Source organism: Talpa occidentalis, unplaced genomic scaffold (genome assembly GCF_014898055.3).
Source record: "Talpa occidentalis isolate TD23 unplaced genomic scaffold, MPIMG_talOcc4v2.1 talOcc4.15, whole genome shotgun sequence".
NCBI lineage: Eukaryota > Metazoa > Chordata > Mammalia > Eulipotyphla > Talpidae > Talpa > Talpa occidentalis.
This window is the reverse complement of record NW_023601543.1, coordinates 79893323-79913030: the sequence shown is the minus strand read 5'-3', so window position 1 is coordinate 79913030 and position 19708 is coordinate 79893323. Positions and strand designations below refer to the sequence as shown.

The 19708-nt window shown below is 36.3% G+C and overlaps 1 protein-coding gene across 6 annotated transcripts in view; it reads left to right on the top strand.

The window, feature by feature from the left end:
• PPEF1 (protein phosphatase with EF-hand domain 1) overlaps positions 1–19708 on the top strand; it is a 124166-nt gene that overhangs the window by 87886 nt on the left and 16572 nt on the right. For 5 of the 6 annotated variants that reach the window (XM_037512642.2, XM_054695821.1, XM_054695823.1 and 2 more), the window contains 7 exons: positions 1207–1353; positions 5212–5397; positions 7092–7234; positions 15217–15323; positions 16372–16535; positions 17585–17669; positions 18536–19474. In XM_037512642.2, the coding sequence (XP_037368539.1) occupies positions 1207–1353; positions 5212–5397; positions 7092–7234; positions 15217–15323; positions 16372–16535; positions 17585–17669; positions 18536–18744 (1041 nt within the window). In that variant the 3' untranslated portion in view covers positions 18745–19474. Of the gene's footprint in view, positions 1–1206; positions 1354–5211; positions 5398–7091; positions 7235–15216; positions 15324–16371; positions 16536–17584; positions 17670–18535; positions 19475–19708 lie in introns of those variants that run through there. The other variant, XR_008552039.1, reaches the window with a different exon arrangement.

The following is a 19708-nucleotide window of genomic DNA, read 5'->3' as shown; positions in this document are numbered from 1 at the left end:
CAAGAGCACAGAACATGACTTTACCAAATACTGGTAAGCACATGCCATGAATGCTACTCTCCATCACTATCACCCTACACCAGTTGTGCTCACCAGTCACGGCAGATACTGCCAATTGATCGGATTGAAAACTTTTTCTTTTCTGAGGTTAGTCCGAGTATCCAGCCCTTCCTAGGAATTTTTGAGACATTCAGAGCTTGTTGAAAGCTCTGTGGAGATCCTAAGTTGAAAGCCACCGTGACCTAGTAAATATAGTAAATACATGAAGCTCTGCCATCAGACAGATGTAACTAGCTAGCTCACATCCTACTTCTACTACTTCCTGGCTGGGTGACTGGGCAAGGTGCTAAGGTTTTCTAAGTACCAGTTCTCCTATCCATATATTGAAGCTTAAAATACCTACCATGTTGAATTGTTGGGAAGATTAAATATAATTATGCAGGTGAAGAAGATGGCTTAGAGTCAGCTCTAAACATAAAGCTGTTTTCTCCAGCTTTCTTCTCTTTTTCCTAATACTTAGATCTGAGGTTTTAATTTTGGTCACCAAGACAAACCCTGGGGAGATCTCAGGCTAGCTCAAATTTTCTTTTGTAAAGAAATGTATCACCTTTGTTACTAGGATTAGAGAATATAATCAGTTGCTGACAGGTTCAGACTGGGAACCATACTGCATTTCAGTTAAAACCTTTCAAAGTTTTCATCCTATTTCCCCTTTGAGAACTTTTCTGACACAAATGTACTTTCTTATTTTTCCTGGAAAACACAACAGTGAAAAACAACCACCTCTTAAGAGGTGTTTTTGAGCTCTTTTAGATAGAACCATATATCAGGTATAGATAAAGTATAGATAAACCATGTATCAAGTATAAAAAGAGGGAGACTGGTTTTCCCTTAGCATCTTCCATTTCCTGTGATGATGCCACAGAACACGTCTCTCACTGACATCAGTGCTTCTGCAGTCCCTTAGAAACTTTAATGGGAAATTTTCCTTGAAGGATATTGTCCTTAGTTGAAAAATGTTGAATCAGAATTTAATAGGCCCACTTTATAATGATCAGTGGATCAATGAAATGAAGGTGGTGGGTGAGTTGGATAAGGTGACCAAATGTTTTTCATGGTGTTGGAGCACAACAATGTAGACAGAATACTGACTGTCTGAAGGACACTAGGCAGAGGATTTGGCTAAAGCATGAGTTTGTTTTTTAGATGAAATCTGTGCTAATGCCACCAGTTACTATTGATGAAGATCTTGTTGACCTAAAGAAAAATAGAACGGGTTCAACTGCTATTGGCTCTGGACGCAAATTGAATGGATGCCTTTCTGAGCAGTTAACAAAGCGTGAATGGGAGCAGGTATGTAATCAGTGTTCCCCCAGGTGGCAACAAAGACACAGCATAGATGTTGTCCCTTACACTGTATAGACAAAAAGTAATTTTGCCTTTATAAGCAGATTGTATCATTCTCTCTGAATTCATCACTACATCAACAGCTTTATTGAGATATAATTCACTAACCCTGTAATTCACTCATTTAAAGTGTACAATTCAATAGGTTTTGGTACATTCACAGTGTGGTGCAACAATCACCACAATTTAATTTTACATTTTTCATGGCCCCATACCTATTATCAGTCACTCTCCATTCCTTTCCAACCCCCTTATCTCTAAGTTAACCTTAGGCAACCACTAATTTGCTTTTTGTCTTTATGGATTTGCCTGTTCTGGACCACTTATAAAAATGGAGCCATATAATATGTGATCTTTTGTGTCAGCCTTCTTCACTGAGCCCAATGTTTTTAGTGTCATCCTTATTGTAGGATGTAATCAGCACTTCATTTCTTGTTATTGCTAAATAATATCCCATTGTATGGATAATATATTTTGTTTATTCATTCATCATTGGTGAATATTTTTGGTTGTTTCTACTTTTTGACTACTATGACCAATGCTGCTATGAATATTCACTTACAAGTTTTTATATGGATATATGTTTTCATTTCTCTTGAATGTATACCTACAAGAGGAATTACTAGATCATAAGATAATTCTAAGTTTAACATTTTGAGAAACTTCCTAACTGTTTTCCCAAGTGGCTGCACCATTACATTTTAACCTCCCATGTATAAAGATTCCTATTTCTCCACATCCTCACTAAGAATTGTTATTTTTTATTCTTTTGATTACAGTCATACTAGTGAGTGTGAGATGGATTCTCATTGTGACTTTGATTTGATGTGGTTTGGGTTTTGCTAATGATTAATGATGTCACGCATCTTTTCATGTGTTTATTGGTCATTTGTGTATCTTCCAGAAAATGTCTATTCAGATCCTCTATCCTCTGCCCATTTCATAAATTAAGCTATTTATCTTTTTATTATTATGTTATAAGTTTTAAAAAATATTCTGGATATAAATCCATTACCAGGTATATTATTTGAAAATATTCTCTCTCATTCTGTGGGTTAATTTTTCCCTTTCATGATGCTGTCCTTTGCAACATAAAACCTTTTAATTTTGTTGAAATCCAATATATATCTATTTTTTTCTTTTTTGTTTATGCTTTTGGTAAATCACAGAAGTCATTGATTAATGCAAATATTCTTATGAAAAAGTTTTCTTCTACGAGAATTATGGTTTTAATGTTTACATTTAGGTATCTGATCAATTTAAGTTAATTTTTGTGTGTGCTATGAAGTAGGTATCTAACTTGATTCTATTGTAGGTGAATATCCACTTATCCCAGAAGCATTTATAAAAAAGACTATTCTCATTGAATTTTCTTGATACCCTTATAAAAAATGAATTGACCGTAAATATGAAGGATTTTAGGTCTAGACTCTTAATTCTGTTCTACAATCTTAATGTCTGTTCTTATATTAGCACTGCAGTTTTGATTACTGTAGCTTTGTGGAAAGTTTTGAACCTGAAGTATGAGTTCTCCACCTTTGTTATATTGTTTTGACTATTCTAGGTCCCTTGAATTTCTATATGAATTTTTTTTTAAAGATTTATTTATTTATTCATACAAGCACTGGGTACAGTTAGAAGCGCGGGAGGGTGAGAGAATTCACCAGAGCGAGAGTGGGGAACAGAACAGGCAGACTGACGAAATACACTGCTGAGGGGAGCAGCGGGCCCAGCAGGAGAGGTCTGTCGTGCCATGTGGGACCCTCGCCGGCATCCAGGGATTGAACCAGCACTGCAGAGGCCATGGGCAGCTTCGCAGCCCAGCGCTCAACCACTGCACCACCAGGGGAGGCCCGAATTTCTATATGAATTTTGGGATCATCTTGTGCTACCAGGGAGGGTCCCTCTGGTCCTCTTCTTAAGACCTGCTAGAGTAACAGCTCAACTTAAAATGTACACTTCTTTTTGGCCTTAAAAGAATCATGTAGAAGATACAGACTGTTAGAATCATAGGCTATTGGAACTTTAAGATACTTTACATGTGTCGGGGAGATTTTCCCCTACCCCTGTATTCTCAGACTGGTTGAACAATCAAATTAACATCAGACAGATGAGTAGGACAAAATAACAAAGTTAATTATGTATGTATGGAGAATTTTCATAGCTTCCAAAGCTAGTGAAGCAAAATGAGGTATCCTGAACTAAGGAATGGGATATAGGCTGGGGATTTCAAGGAGAGAGGAGGGGGGAACGCTGCATGAGGAGAAGGGGGTGACTCATTATGAAGACCAGATGCTCTGTAATTAGATGTGTGTCCTGCCATATGGATAGGTTTCTCCAATAGAAAAGTTATTTCTGATAAAAACCCAAATTCTGAGAAATACCTTCAATTTTCATTCTTCTAGGTAGTTAAGCGAGTAGTGAAAGTTTCCCTTGAGACTACAGAGCCTTGATTAACCTCAGCTTGAAATAATCCACTGTCCAAAGTGATGCCTCTTGGGGAAGTCTGATTTGAACATCTTGGGGGGAGGCCTATCCGTCACAAGTCACCCAGCCCAAATTCCTGATTTTAAAGATTTAGAAAATAAGACTTTCCTCAAGGTTGCACAGCTTCAGTAACAAAGCCAGTTTCTCTTGCTACTGCTTAAGTTCTTATAGAAGTTTAAATAAATAAACATTATACATCAATTACAGCACAAACAGGAAGTCTTCAATTTTCTATGAGGAATATTCTTAGAAAAGTGAATCTTCAGCCCTGGGCATCAGGTGGACTGCACTTGTCTTTTTCAATACCGGGAGGAAATGTTTTATTAAAAACTATTTGTGGAATTAGTAGAACACGTGGAAACCATTCAGTGGTGAAATGTATTGCTGAAACTGGGAATGTACTTAACAAGGGAGTAAAAAGTAAAAAAGTAAAGGACATGCTTTGGGAAGTATTCTTGAATGAGCAGTTGTCTATGTTATGATGGAAAGAAAGCAAGAAGAAAAAAAGAAAGAATGCTTCTTCATTGCTGTGTGCTCAATAGACAAAAACCAGGGTCAAAGCTAAAGCTGGGACACCTCCTTATCTTTTTGAATATATTAAGAACACCTAATGTGTGTTCATTGTGGGGACCTACTTTCTGCTTTTTTTTTAAAAAGATTTATTTTATTTATACAAGAACTGGGGTACAGACCAGATGCACGGGAGGGTGAGCGGATTCATCAAAGACAGAGTGGGGAACAGAACAGGCAGACTGACAAAATACACTGCTGAGGGGAGCAGCGGGTGAGACAAGAGAGGTCTGCTGCGCCATTTGGGATTCTCGCCGGCAGGCCGGGATCGAACCCGCACCGCAGAGTCTGTGGACAGAGTCACAGCGTGGTGCTCAACCACCTGCGCCACCAGGGAGGCCCCCTACTTTCTGCTTTGAACTTGATAATGGAGTTCTTTTAAAAGAAAAGACCTATGTAGATTCAGCAATTGTGAAACAATTGTGATGAGATTTTTATAGACCAAAACAACCACAACAACAAAGGCAAGGGCTGATTCTTCATGGCTCCTAAGTATTGCTACATTGGTTATTGTTATTGCCACCTTAGTTATAGGGGATGAGCAGAAAAGGATTGCAGCAAGAATGGGCAAGTTAAAATTATTCTGGAAAAAATTCATGGTAGAGGTGAGTATGAAAGTTTTGAAGAAGAAATGAGAAATTACTAGACTTTGGGGTAACTTGAGTTAATATTTCTGGCAAGTAAGTTGGAATCTAGAAAGATAAACTCACTTGTAGGAAGTAACCTAATCTGGTTTGTTGTTCCAAGGTTGTCGATATTTTGTGGAGTGATCCCAGAGGCAAAAGGGGCTGCTTCCCGAACACAAGTAGAGGTGGGGGCTGCTATTTTGGACCAGATATTACATCCAAGATTCTGAATAAATACCAGTTGAAGTTGCTTGTTAGATCTCATGAATGCAAGCCTGAAGGGTATGAAATCTGTCATGATGGGAAGGTAAGCTGATGTTATTGGTGACATCATCATAGACTCTTGCCTCTCAAGCATGGTGTTTCTGCATAAGATGTGTCCGATCTAGAGGCACATGGGAACATGGCTTCCTGAGTACCAAAACAAAAGCCATGCTTTGGTAAAAAGAAATAGGAGACTCTAGGGCTCACATAAGTTGTTTGAATGGGCCTCATTGCCACTCATCCTAAGAGATATTTGGCTTATTTCCCTGATCTTCTATAATCCTGGAGACAGAAATTCTGACACATGGCACTAAATGCATACACAGAGGGGTTTGTCCATTACTAATCTCAACGTAACTGCCTAGTATGTGGGGTTAAGAATGTATTTAGTCTCACAGAGCACATAAAAGGCAGCAGTGAATAGAATTTGTTCTCTTCTACCTGTTGCCCCTTCCTTGTTTAGGCAGAGCCACAAATCATACTTCTTTCCACATGCTGAGCAGAGAGTCTCTTGCAAGTCAGTTGCTAAGGTCAGTTTTTGGCTATAGCTAATAGAATGGAGTGCCTTGTGCTCCTTCAGTGGTGTATGATAGAGTTACAAGAGGTGAGGGCTGAGGAATGGACTCTTGTTCCAAGTTGTCCCTGGATGCCCCTTTTAAAAATAGGTAACAGCAACAAATAAAAAGGAATACCAAACTGCCTGGCATTTCATTCTATTTCAGCACTTTATATTAACACTATTAGTTCATTTTAGGCTGAAACTAACATTGCAAGATGGTTAAGCCAAGTGTTTTTTAGGGTTTCTTTGTAAGAAGAAAAGGGACAGAAATTGCAGTGGTTTCTCTGAAATGATAGGGTTATTAGGGCAGAACTGGATCTAAGCCAGGTTTCCTGTGGCTGACAAGTACTGCCTTCCCCTTCTCCACCAAGGCCCCAGGCCTGGCTCCCCCCAAAGAGAGTAGTCATCCTCCCTTATTCTAGACACTATTTCTCTTTTAGGACTAGTTTAGCTTTTACCACTGGTTTTGTGGTGGCCTGAACTCTCTAAATCGGTCAGCTTCAAACAAAAGGAAAGGACTGTGACTAGACACGTTTCATTTTAAATGCTCAAATATCACAAGGAAATTAAATAAAGGCTTTACCCTCTTGGAAAATAAGAGTCTGAAAACTGAGCACTAAGGAGAATTGTAAGATATGGTACTGAAATTGTACATAGGATTGCAAGGATGCCCTGTAGTGACTAGAAATTTCTGGGGATACTGATTTAAAAGCCTCGTTTCTCTTCGATGGAATCATAGGAAATCATATCAGACTGGGATAATTTGCAGGGATTTTTTTTTTAAAAGACTTATTTATTTATGCATACGGGAACTGGGGTACAGGCCAGAGGTGCAGTGGGGCAAGGAGTGTGTAAGAGGATTCACCAGAGACAGAGTGGGGAACAGAACAGGCAGATTAACTGAAGTACATTTTGAGGGGAGCAACGGGCGAGTCAGGAGAGATCTGCTGCACCACGTGGGTTGCTCCCTGGCGGGGGATCGAACTTGTGCTGCAGTGGCTGCGGGAAGCTTCATAGGTTGTGTCTTAACCCCTTGCACCACCAGGGAGGCCCAATTTGCAGGGATTATGTTTGATGTTTGATTTTTGCTTTTTAACAATTGAGCTATTTCTGACTTTATTGAATGACCTGCTGAGAACTAAGTCTATGTGAACCTGGCATTCTTTTTCTTTTATCAGGTTATTACTGTCTTTTCTGCTTCTAATTATTATGAAGAAGGCAGCAATCGAGGAGCTTACATCAGGGTAGCTTCTGGGTCAGCCCCTCGATTTTTCCAATACCAAGTAACTAAGACAACATGTGCGAGGCCTCTTTATCAAAGGTGTGTATCCCCTAAGAGTACCGATGACCAAGTGTAACCAGTTCAGAGTGACTAAGAGCAGCCACAGGAGAGAAAACATCTACTTATTGTATACTCATTAGAATAAATAAAATGGAAATAGTTCCAGATATCAAATGATGTGTGAGCTCATATTTGGAGCCAAAGGAATAATTTTCAATTCATACATCCTTTTAAATAAAGTAGTCAGCACCCATGAATAGTCCCTAATTGAATGTAGAGAAGGGCCCCCTGCCCAACCAGTCTCATAACCTCTAGTCCTCACTGCCCCCCAAACAGCTCAGCTGGCTCTAACTCTTTTTCTCTTCTCTACTCAGCAGTATATATGACTGAAGGAGTTGACCACGGCTCTGTGTGATGACATTCACAACTTACCTTCCTTTTCTCCCTTTAATATGATCTGTTTTAGACCTTTTGTATTATAAAATGAATATATTTATTCTTTTCTTCTTTTTTTCTTTTATCCTTTTTTATGTAATTTTTCATTCTTGCACAATGTATGCATTTTCATCTTGGTTATAGTCCCTATACAATTCCTACACCCCTTATTTTGACCCTAATCCCTCCTCCCCCCGCTGTAATGTGTCTCTGGTTTATAGTTGCTTGTTGATTTTGATTTTTACTTTATATAATTAGATTTTTTCCTGGTCCCTTATTTAGGTTTTCTAAATTCCTGCTATGAGTGAGACCATCCAGTATTTTTCTTTTTATTAACAAGTGAACAAAACAAAGATGATTAAAGAAAACATAATGATCTTCTCTCCCTCTACTTCTCAATAATCCTTTTTCCCAGAGGTAACTGAAATTAACAGCCTGGAGTGGACCTTCTACCCTCCTCTTCTTGCTTCTACAGAAATAGGCAACAATTAATCATTGAATAGAATTTTTTTTTTGAGTACTTACTATGTGTCAGACACTGTTCTAAGAACAGGTGATATAGCAAAAAAGAAAATAGCCAAAAGTCCTTTCCCTCATCAGACACATGTGTAGTGGGAGGAGAAAGGCAGTAAGCAACATACACACACTTTTTTTTTTTTTTAACAAAGAATCACACCACATACACTATGAATCACACCACATACACTATTCTGCACCTGACTTTTTTTCTTAAGGATTATATCATTAACATTAGGCCAAGTGAGTACACAAAAGCCTAGCTCATTCTTTTTAATAGATGTATAATATTCAGTAGCTGCATGTGACATAACAGTTATGGAGTGGCTAGATCTCATTCAATTAGTGACCCTCCAGGTTGGTTTCAGGACTGTGTACTTTAAAACAATCCCTTAACAAACATTCTTCTATATGTGGGTGTGTGCACATACATACACATATCCATAAGTTTTAGTGCTTTTTTAAAGATTTATTTATTTATGCATACAAGAGCTAGGGTACAGGCCAGAGATGCAGGGGAGTGAGAGGATTCACCAGAGACAGAGTGGGGAACAGAACAGGCAGACTGAGTTTAATACATTGCTGAGGGGAGCAGAGGGCGAGTCAGAAGAGGTCTGCTGCGCCATGTGGGCTGTTCCCTGGCTGGCCTGGAATCGAACTCATGCTGCAGTGGCTGCGGATAGCTTCATAGCTTGCGTCTTAACCCCTGCGCCACCAGGGAGATCCCTTAGTGCTTTTTTTATATAAGATTTTGAATTGTGGGATTTGCTTAAAGTTTTGCTAGGTACTCCAAAAGATTTATAACAACGATCTGAAAACTAGTGAATCAATTTCTCCATACTCTCAGATATTATCATGTTTCTTAATTTTTGCCAAGCTGATGAATGAAAGTGATAAATCTCATTGTTTTAATTAGCACATTTTAGACAGCTGAACCTGCCCATCTTATGTTTTTGGACATTGCATTTTCTCGCCTTTGAATTTCCTGTTTATATTATCTTTTATTTTATATTGGGTTGTCATTTTCTTTTCTTTTTTTTGGATGAAAATTGTTTTGTTTGTCATTGTATGATCAGTTTTTAGGAGTTCTTTGCATATAAGGGGTAGAGGATTTTTATGGACATGCTGCATGTATTTTGTTGGAGTCTTGATTTTGCTTTAGTTCTATGAAATCACGTTTTCTTATAACTTGATCATAACTGTTGTATTTCACTTTTGCTAAAAAGTATCCATACCATATTTATATACACTATATATATAATTTTACATAAATATATACACATATGTAAATCTCAAATCTATTTATGTTAACAGCATTGAGATTTATTTCACATACTATAAAGTTTACCGATTTAAAGTATACAATTCAATGATATTTAGTATACTTATAAAGTTACGCGACCATCACCATATTCTGGTTTTTTAATATTTTGGCCATCCTAAAAAGAAAATTTGTACTCATTAGCAGTCACTAGTCACCTTCCCTCATCACAACTCTAGACAACAACTAATCTACTGTCTGTATCTATAGATTTGCCTATTCTAGGTATTTTGTGTAAATGGGATCCCACAATATGTGCTCTTTTGTGACTAACTTCTTTCACTCAGCATAATGTTTTTGAGGTTTATTCATGTTGTACTATGTATCAGTACTTCATTCGTTTTTATGGCTAAACAATATTCCATTGTATGGATATACCATATTTCCTTTATCAGTTCATCATCTCATGGAAATTTGGGTTGTTTTCACTTTTTGGCTATATGAATAATGCTGTTTTGAACATTGGAGGACAAGATTTTATACATCCGTATGTTTTCCTTTCTTTTTGGTATATACCTGAGAGTGGAATTGTTGGATTATATAATAACTATATATTTTACATTTTGAGGAGCTTGTAAGTTCATTTCATGAGACTGCACAATTTTACATTCCAACAAGCAGTATATGAAGATTCCAATTTCTCCACATCCTTGCCAACTCTAGTTATGATCTGTCTTGGTTATAGCCATTTTAGTGGATATGAGGTAAAATTGCATTGTAGTTTTGATTTGCATTTCCCTAATGACCAATGTTAGTAAGGATATTTTCATGTGTTTGTTGGGCTTTTATATATCTTCTCTGAAGAAATATCTACTTCAGCTCCTTTCTTCATTTTTAATTGAATATTGAATTATTGTTCTTTATATAGCTTATATCATGACACTTATTAGATATATGATTCTCAAATAGTCTCTCTCATTCTGTGGCATGTATTTTCTCTTTCTTGACAGTATAATTTAGAGCATAAAAGTTTTTAATTTTGATGAAATCCAACATACCTGTTTTTTCTTTTTGGCTTACGCTTTTGGTATTATATTTTGGAACCAATTGCCTAGCCAAAAGTCATGAGGATTTAGTCCAATGCTTTCTTCTAAGAATTTTATAGACTTAGCTCTTATATTTGTGTGACTTATCCATTTTGGGTTAATGTTTGTGTATGGTATGAGGTTGGGTGCCTAACTTTATTCATTTACATGTGAATATACAGTTGTTCCAGCACCATCAGTTGAAAAGACTATCCTCCATTTTATTATCTTGACACACTTGTCAAAAATCAACTCACCATGAAGGGATGGGTTTATTTCTAGAATTAAATTGTATTCCATTGATCTATATATCTATCCTAATATTAGTAGCATACCATCCTGATTGCTATACTTTGTAGTAAGTTTTGAAACTGGCAAATGTGAGTCCAGCTTTGCTCTTCCTTTTAAAGATTGTTTTTTGCTATTCTGGGTCCCTGGCATTCCATATGAATTTTAGAATTAGCTTGTCAACTTTTGTAAAAATCCCAGCTAGAATTTTGATATGGATTATGTTGAATTTGTAGATCAGTTGATGGCTATTGCCATGCTAACAATATTAAGTATTCTAATTCATGGGCATGGAATATTGTTCTGTTTATTTAGGTCTTTAATTTCCTTAACTAATGTTTTGTGCTTTTTAGTGTACAAGTCTTGGATTTCTTTTGTAGGTATCCTTTACGATGCTATAGCAAGTGGAATTATTTTCTTAATTATATTTTTGGATTGTTCATTTCTAGTGTATAGAGATACAATTTATGTATATTGAGCAATTTTAATGAATGTATTTATTTATTCTAATAGTTTTTAGTGGATTCCTTGGGATTTCCTATGCACAAGGTAATGTTATCTATGAATAGAAATAGTTTTACTTCTTTCTTTCTGATACGGATGACATTTATTTCTTTCTCTTGCTTAATTGCCCTAGCTTGAACCTCCAGACAATTGTTGAAAGAAATGGTGAAAGTGTATATCTTTGTCTTGTTTCTGATCTTAAAAGGGACACATTTAATCTTTCACCATTGAGTATATATTAGCTGTGGGCTTTTTGGTTGCTATCCCTAATGTTGAGGGAGCTTCCTGCTGTGCCTAGTTTGTTGAGTGTTTTTATCATGAGTGTTGGATTTTGTCAAATCCTTTTCTGCATCTTTTGAGATGATCATATGGCTTTTTCTTTCATTCTATTACCATGGTATGTTATATTGATTGATTGCAGATTTTAAACCAAGCATGCATTCCTGGGATAAACCCCACTTTCTAATTGTGTGTAATCCGTCTTATATATTGCTGGATGCAGTTGGATGGATGCAGTTTGCTAGTATTTTATTGAGAATTTTCCATCTATATTCATTGGAGATATTGGTGTGTAATTTTCTTGAGTGATCTCTGGTTTTGATATCAGGATAATACTGACTTTATATTATTAGATGGGTAGAATTCCCATCATATCCCATTTTTGGAAGGGTTTGTGAATGACTGATATTAATTATTTTTTAAATGTTTGGTAGAATTTACAAGTGAAACTAGAATTTTCTTGTGAGCTGTTTTAATACTTATTTAATCTTTTTACTTATCACAGATATGTACAGTCTTTCCATTTCTTAGTTTTGGTGGTTTGTGTCTTTATTGGAAGTTGTCCATTTCATCTAAGTTATCTAATGTGTTGGTGTACAGTTTTTCATACCTTTTGCATTTTTTGTTTTGTTAATTTTCCCTTTTTTCTATTCTTTTAATTATTTCTCTTGTTTATTATTTCCATCTTTCTGTTTGATTTGGGTTTAGTTTGTTTTTTATTTCCTAGTTTTTAAAGGTAACTATTATGCTATTGAATTGAGTTTTTTTGCTTGTTTATTTTTTCAGTGTAGGCATTTATAACTATGTAATTTTCTCTAAGTACTGCCTTATTGCATTTCAGGTTTTGACATGTTGTGTTCTCATATTTATTCATCTTAAAGTATTGTCTAATTTCTCTTGTGATTTCTTCCTTGACTCATTAACTATCTAGGGTTGTGTTGTTTAACTTCCTATTTGTGATTTTCCCAATTTTCTTTCTGTTATTAATCTCTAATTTATTTCTTTTATAGTCATAATATATACTTGGTATGATTTTTTATTTCCTTTATAGTCATAAAATATACTTAGTATGATTTTAATCATTTAAAATCTATTAAGACTTTTATTATGCCCTGGCATAAGGTCTATTGTGGAACATGTTCCATATGAGCTTTAGAAGAGTTTATATTCTGCTGTTGTTGGGCAAAGTATTTTATACATATGTTAAATCTAGTTAGTTTATAGTCCTGTTCAAGTCATTTATATCCTTTTTGATTTTCCACTTGAGTTGTTCTATCCATTATTAAAAGTAGAATTTTGAAGTTCCCAGATATTATTGTTGAATTGTCTATTTCTCCTTTCAATTATGTCAGTTTTTGTTTCATGTAGTTTTGAACTTTGTTGTTAGGGAAATATGTGTTTGCAATTGTTTTGTCATCTTGATTGACTTTTTTTTTATCATTATAAAATATCCCTGTTTTGGGAAATGCAAATCAAAACTACCATGAGATACCATCTTACACAAGTGAGAGTGGCACATATTAAAAAAACTAGCAACAACAAATGTTGGCGAGGATGTGGAGAAAAAGGAACTCTCCTGCACTGTTGGTGGGAGTGCAAACTGGTCCAACCACTATGGAGAGCTGTGTGGAGATTTCTGGACCTACTAAACATAGAGCTTCCATATGATCCAGCAATTCCACTCCTAGGTATTTACCCAAAGGACACAGAAACATCAATTCCAAAGAGCACCTGCACCCTTATGTTTATAGCAGCACTGTTTACAATAGCTAAGCTTTGGAAACAACCCAAATACCCAAAAATAAATGACTGGATCAGGAAGATGTGGTACATATACACCATGGAATATTACTCAGCATTCAAAAAAGATAAACACATGCAATTTGCAGCAACATGGATGGCGCTGAAAGGGCTCATGCTCAGCGAAATAAGCCAGAAAGAAAAAGAAAAATACCGGATGGTCTCACTCATAGCAGGAATCTAGAAAATTTAAATAAGGGACCAGGAAAATGAATAACTATAAGAAAGTGAAAATCAAAATCAACAAAAAACTATGAACCAGAGACACTCTATGGGGGTGGGGGGTGGGGAGGGGAGGGATTGGGGTCAAAAATAAGGGGTTGCAATTGTATGGGGAATATAAAAATAAAATTTATTTTAAAAAAAAAGTTTAGTAAACAATAAAAAAAAATAAATAAAGAAGACTAGCTTCCCTCCCTGAAAAAAAAAAAAAAAGATTATTATATAGCTTGTCCAAGGTCACAGAGCCCAAGGCAGTCATTCTGGTACTAGACTTGTGTCCACGTGATTCAGAATCTCATGATTTGTTCACGATACCATCCTGCCTTTCCCAATCATCCAGTGTTGGGGCGGGGGAGTTGGGGTGGGAAAGAAAAAAAAATCCCTTTTTTTTTCTCTAGTAACAACTTTTGTCTTAAAGTCTATTTGGTCTAATCTTAGTGTGGTCATTCTACCTCTCTTATGGCTGCTATTTACATGGTATATCTTTTTTTGTCCTATTACTTTCATACTCTTGTATCTTTGAGACTAATGTGTGTCTCCTAGAGGCAACATATCTAGTCTCACAATCTCTACTTTTTGACTTGATTATTTAAGCCACTTACATATGATGTTATTATTAATATGATAGGATTTATATCAGCCATTTTGTTTTTGGTGTGGTGCTATATGACGCATGATTACTTTGTTCTTCTGTTCTGCCTTTATTTTGAATTTCTTTTTTTTTTAAATTTTTTAATTTTTTAATTTTTTTTTTTTATAGAGGCATGTTTTATTTATTTATTTGTTTGTTTGATGGTTTGTTTATACATGCACTGGGTACAGTCAGAAGCACGGGAGGGTGAGAGAATTCACCAGAGCCAGAGCAGGGAACAGAGGGTGAGAGAATTCACCAGAGCCAGAGCAGGGAACAGAGCAGGCAGAAGGACCGAAGGACACTGCTGAGGGGAGCAGCGGGCGGCAGGAGAGGTCTGCTTGCCATGTGGGACCCTCCTCCGGTGGCCGGGGAGCAGCCGGGGATCGAACCGGCGCTGCAGAGGCCGCGGGCAGCTTCGCAACCCAGCGCTCAACTGCTGCGCCACCGGGAAGGCCCTATTTTGAATTTCTTTTTATAAATTGTCTGAGGTAGAAGTTTTGCATCCAGATAATTAGCTAACTATGCTAGCACCATTTTAAAAACTCATCTTTTTCTACTGAATTGTAATACCTCCTTTGTCATACATATTGTTTCCGTATGTAATTTACTACACTTACGAAATTTTTATTATGTTGTACTCATGTATCTCTCTTCTTATGTGGCAGTACCTGCTGTTTTGTTTCAATAATCTTACGGTAAATTTCAATATCTACTATAGGAACTCCCTGTTTATTTTCTTCTTTTTCAAAAATTTCCTGGATATTCTCAGATATTTATTGTTCATGTGAATCTTTGAAATATAAAAAGAGTCTCTAGTTTATTATTTAAATTTTCACAAAACATGCACACACATACATACATTCACTATCTCATAACATGCTGTGTGTGACATTAGGTAATTCATTTAAAGTAAAAACTGATAAGTGTTAATACATTAAAATAAAACAGAATAGGATGATTTATGAAACTTTTACTAATAATTGTTTTCTTAACATAGGGTGAGGATTATGGAAAGTAGTGCCATCAGGATATTAAAAGAGAAAATGATTTCACGAAAAACTGACCTTGTTAATGCTTTCCAGCTTCAAGATCGCAATAAATCAGGTAAGAAAATTATATAATGCATTTGTTAACATACCAGGTTACATATTAATCAGTTTTCATTTTCTTTGTTTCCTTAAGATTTCAGTTCTCTGTTTTTACTAGCAAGGAATGATAGAGATAAAAATAAAATTAATCCATTGTATGCATAGAAAAAGGCATATTCCTCCTTTCCAATAAGTTTCTTTCAAGTTAAAACAACAACAATCCTGAATTAAACTTCTATTCTGGGAGTATTTCAGACTAGACACTCTGGCAGGCCCTCCTTTTAACAGCTACATTCTAGAGGATGCAGAATTTTAATGCATTTACCAGTCTCACAGTAAGTAAGGTAAATCTGTAGGCTACCTCTCCTTTCCCATGAAAGGCTATTGAAACCATTGTGGGAGCTTGGAACAGCAAGCAAGCAAACAAACAAAAAAGGTTGTATTGTCATGGAGGCAAATGCTAATAGTATTTTAGTAATCAATCCTGAGACTAATCCTGAGATAAGCAGAATTTGAGATTTCTACATTAAGCCTGGACCCTCAAAGTGGCTAAAGTAGTACTAGTCTGTAGTGCCCCCTAACTCCTAGCATGCAAATGCAAATCCATCTTCATGAAAAAACATCTCTAATTTTGGCCACTAGATTATCCAGAGATTAAGATTAACCAGCATGAGCTCACAACCAAACATCACCAAACAAACAAGGAGACAAGATACTATGAATGAGTTAGCAGGAACACCAAGCAACTGATTTAGTTCCCCATGGGTATCAGCTATTGGGATTATCAAAAACAAAATTAAGTAATAAATGTTTAAAAAAATGACATCATAAGCATACATTTGAAATGATTTGAAGAAGAACCAAATAGATATAAAAATATAATTGTTAAAAAAGAACCATAATGAGTGGTGAGTTAAAAAGATTAGACATTCAAGACAGATCATATGAAGGGGAGCAGGAGGCAACCAGGCTTCAAAACTCCAGGCAGCTCACTGGCTCCTCCAAGGAGCTTGCGTTTCTTTATAAAATTATCAGTTAATTATATGTACTTTTGTTGTTGCTAGGAAAACTTTCAATGAGCCAGTGGGCTTTTTCTATGGAGAATGTTTTGGGGCTGAACTTACCTTGGAGGTCCCTGAGTACACATCTGGTGGAAACAGATGAGGATGGAAATATTGACTACATGTCCACCTTCCAGGATCTCCACATTATAAAACCTGTGAAAGAGGCAAGTAAAACATAGTCCCAGCTGAAATCTGGATGGAGTGAAACACCCTTTGGATAACTACAAGAGTAATCTAGATCTTTGAAAAGTTGGGAGTGAAATCTCTGGCCGTCTTAGGAAAGGTCTGAGGGGACCTTGCAGGCACATTGTGATCTGTTCAGGAATTGGGTGGTTCTAAGGATAGACAAAGAGAAGAAAGAAGAAAAAGCTTCTGCAAGGAAATCCATGTCAGATATGTGATTTTTCTTTCAAATGTCGTCCAGCAGAAGGGTGGATGTGACATCTGTTTCTTACAGCACACCCTCTAAAATACTCAGTGTATTCTCTGTGAAAGTGTGAGTGTATAGACTTTCAGATAACATGTACTACATGTTAAAGATTTTTAAAATTTAGACTATCATATTAAAATGGGAATACTCTAGGGAGCATTGTCAGATTCCCATTACTTAACAGCAGTTATTATAATATTGAGCAGAAAGTGAGCTGAACTGGGATGATTGGGGAGATGAGAATTTAAAAGCAGAGCAAGTGCAGGTGGGAGACGAAAATATCCACAGGAAGGAGGCTTTTGGCTTCACTTAAGAGGCAGTTTACCTTAGTGACTAAGCTTGTAGACCTTGGTTTCAGCAGCTGAGATTGTAATCCCATTTACCAGCTGCGTGAACCTTGGAAAAGTTACTTTCTCTGTTTTCTAATCAGTTAAATGGGTATAATATAGTAGTTCTGTTCCTTGGGGCTGGGCTTGAGGACTGAATGAAATAATCCACAGAAAGTTCTCAGTGCAGTGCCTGGCACACAGGTGTTACCAGTAAATGTTACCTGTTGTTATTTACTGCTTCCTGATTCATTTTGGTCCTGCCCCCTGCAGACACTTCAGAACAGTGGAGTCTTACATCTTATTAAAGAGGGTTGGGCCTTCAAGGAAAACCTGTGTTCTCAAGTGTCTAGCTAGATTATGTACATTGAATTGGTAATGATATTTTGTGTTTATTATATTTATGAAAGCATGTTATTAATTCTGTGTTTTAATGCTTAGAAAATCTTTATTTTAGGCCCACTCTACCCTAATTGAAATTCTGTACAGATACCGATCTGACCTGCAAATCATCTATAATATCATTGACTCTGACCACTCAGGTAAATGAACTTGATTAGATCAGTAGCAGTAGAAAGCAAAGGCTAGTCTATTTCTCTGTAGTCAGAACTCTGTTTTCATCTATTATATTCTTCATTCTTGATTCAATTCTGGGGCAGGCAATAAACTCATGTTTAATATTACTGTCATTTTAGTTTGGCCACATTCTGTGTATTCAGGACCATAAAATCATACATAGGTATATATGTGTATCCATTAGTCAAACAGGAATAGCTCCTTTTATAAATCATCAGCGCAGATGAAAATATAATTCATTATCCATTTAAACATCATCAGCATAGTAATAATAATAATTTGTAGAGTTCTGATTTTAGAATTTGAGACTGAGGATTGTAGGTACTCATTTTCTGCTTAACTTTACTGCATAGCTACTTATTTTCAAACTTTAATACAAATTACGATATAATACCCAACTGCCAAGAGCATTGAGCATGAAAAAAATCAATAATCAATACACAAAAGTAAATTATTACCTATAAGAAATGGCAGAGCCATTGCTTGCAATCCTTTTACTGAATGCCAGGGTATTTCCTTTCTCTGCTTTGATGTTGCTCTCCTGTCTCATGTCCTTTTATGTGCTTCTCCCTTACATTACCCATCTTCTCATTTCTGTACTACATACAGTCCCCATCCCTCATTCCAGCTTTAGATTAACCTCAGAATCACTTGACAATTAAAAGTGACATATTATTTCTTACATTTACAATCTTACTTTTCCATTTCCTCCATTGTCTTGATGTTCTGTTAGTGGGCTTCAAGTTAGGACTAATCAATTTGTGTGACTCCCCTACCCCTCCCTTAAGTGGGTCTTAAAATAACACTCAATCTGTCTCCTATATTTTTTTAGGCCTGGTCTCCATAGAAGAATTTCGCTCCATGTGGAAACTTTTTAATAGTCACTATAGTGTGCATATTGAAGATTCCCAAGTCGATGAACTTACCGAAAGAATGGACTTAAACAAAGATGGAAGCATTGACTTTAATGAGTTTTTAAAGGCCTTCTACGTAGTGCATAAATTGGATAAGTCGAACAAATCAGAAAGCAGCAATCCTTAACAAGAATTAGGGCTTTCCCCCTTAAACAGTTGGGCCCAAGCCATTGGCACATCTTTTCCAGAATCCTTAAAATTCATAGTCAGTAGTCAAGAAAAGTAGGTCCCAACTCACTCTACAAGCAGATGTCTGGTGTGGGTATTAGCAGTCGCTAGTAAGCTGTTATTGATAAGACTAAGTTAAATGTCAGCTAATAGCATTTGGCTCCAGTGTTAGGACCCACACATTGCCAGATAGAAACTGGATTTGAGCTTAGTGTTGGTGTTTTAGATACCACCTAGCAGGAGATCAGAAGAATTTCAAAGCCTTTGAAAAGAACCCACAGGGAAATAGAGAAAAGCACAACATCTGTGAATGGCTACAATGGAAAGCTAAACTATTAATGGAATAAAATACTTCGATCTTCAAATTGTAATCTTCTTTGGAGATACTGTACGTAAGTCAGTGATTCTCAGTTGTGGGGGAACCACCCTTCAGGGATGGGGGTTATATCAGATTCTTAGAGAATGTTTTGGGAATGAATTATTTGAAAAAGCATATACTTTTCTTGTCTGTTGGAGATACAAAGTGAACAACTTCACATTGAGCCCTTAATATTGATATAGTTTGACATCTTTATTGTAATACGGAACCTTGGTTATGTATACATAGTACAGTTTATTCTGCTATTGTGATCATATATCAAACATAATATAAGGTTTCTGTTTAAAGGCAAGAATGTGTTTCTTTTTTTCCTAAGTTTGAGAACTTCAAGATCTATCAGTATGCCAGTTCAGTTCAATATCCTGCAACCCTGCCTGCTATAGACACCAGAAACATTGCATAAACTATAACAAATATCTGTTTTAAATGAACAGTTGAAATGGTAAGAAAGTAACAGAAACCCCTAGGGGGCAGGGAAAAAAGAGCATAATTAAAACTGCTGTAATTAATAGCAGAGTTAATGTTGGGCAGAATAGACTTTATT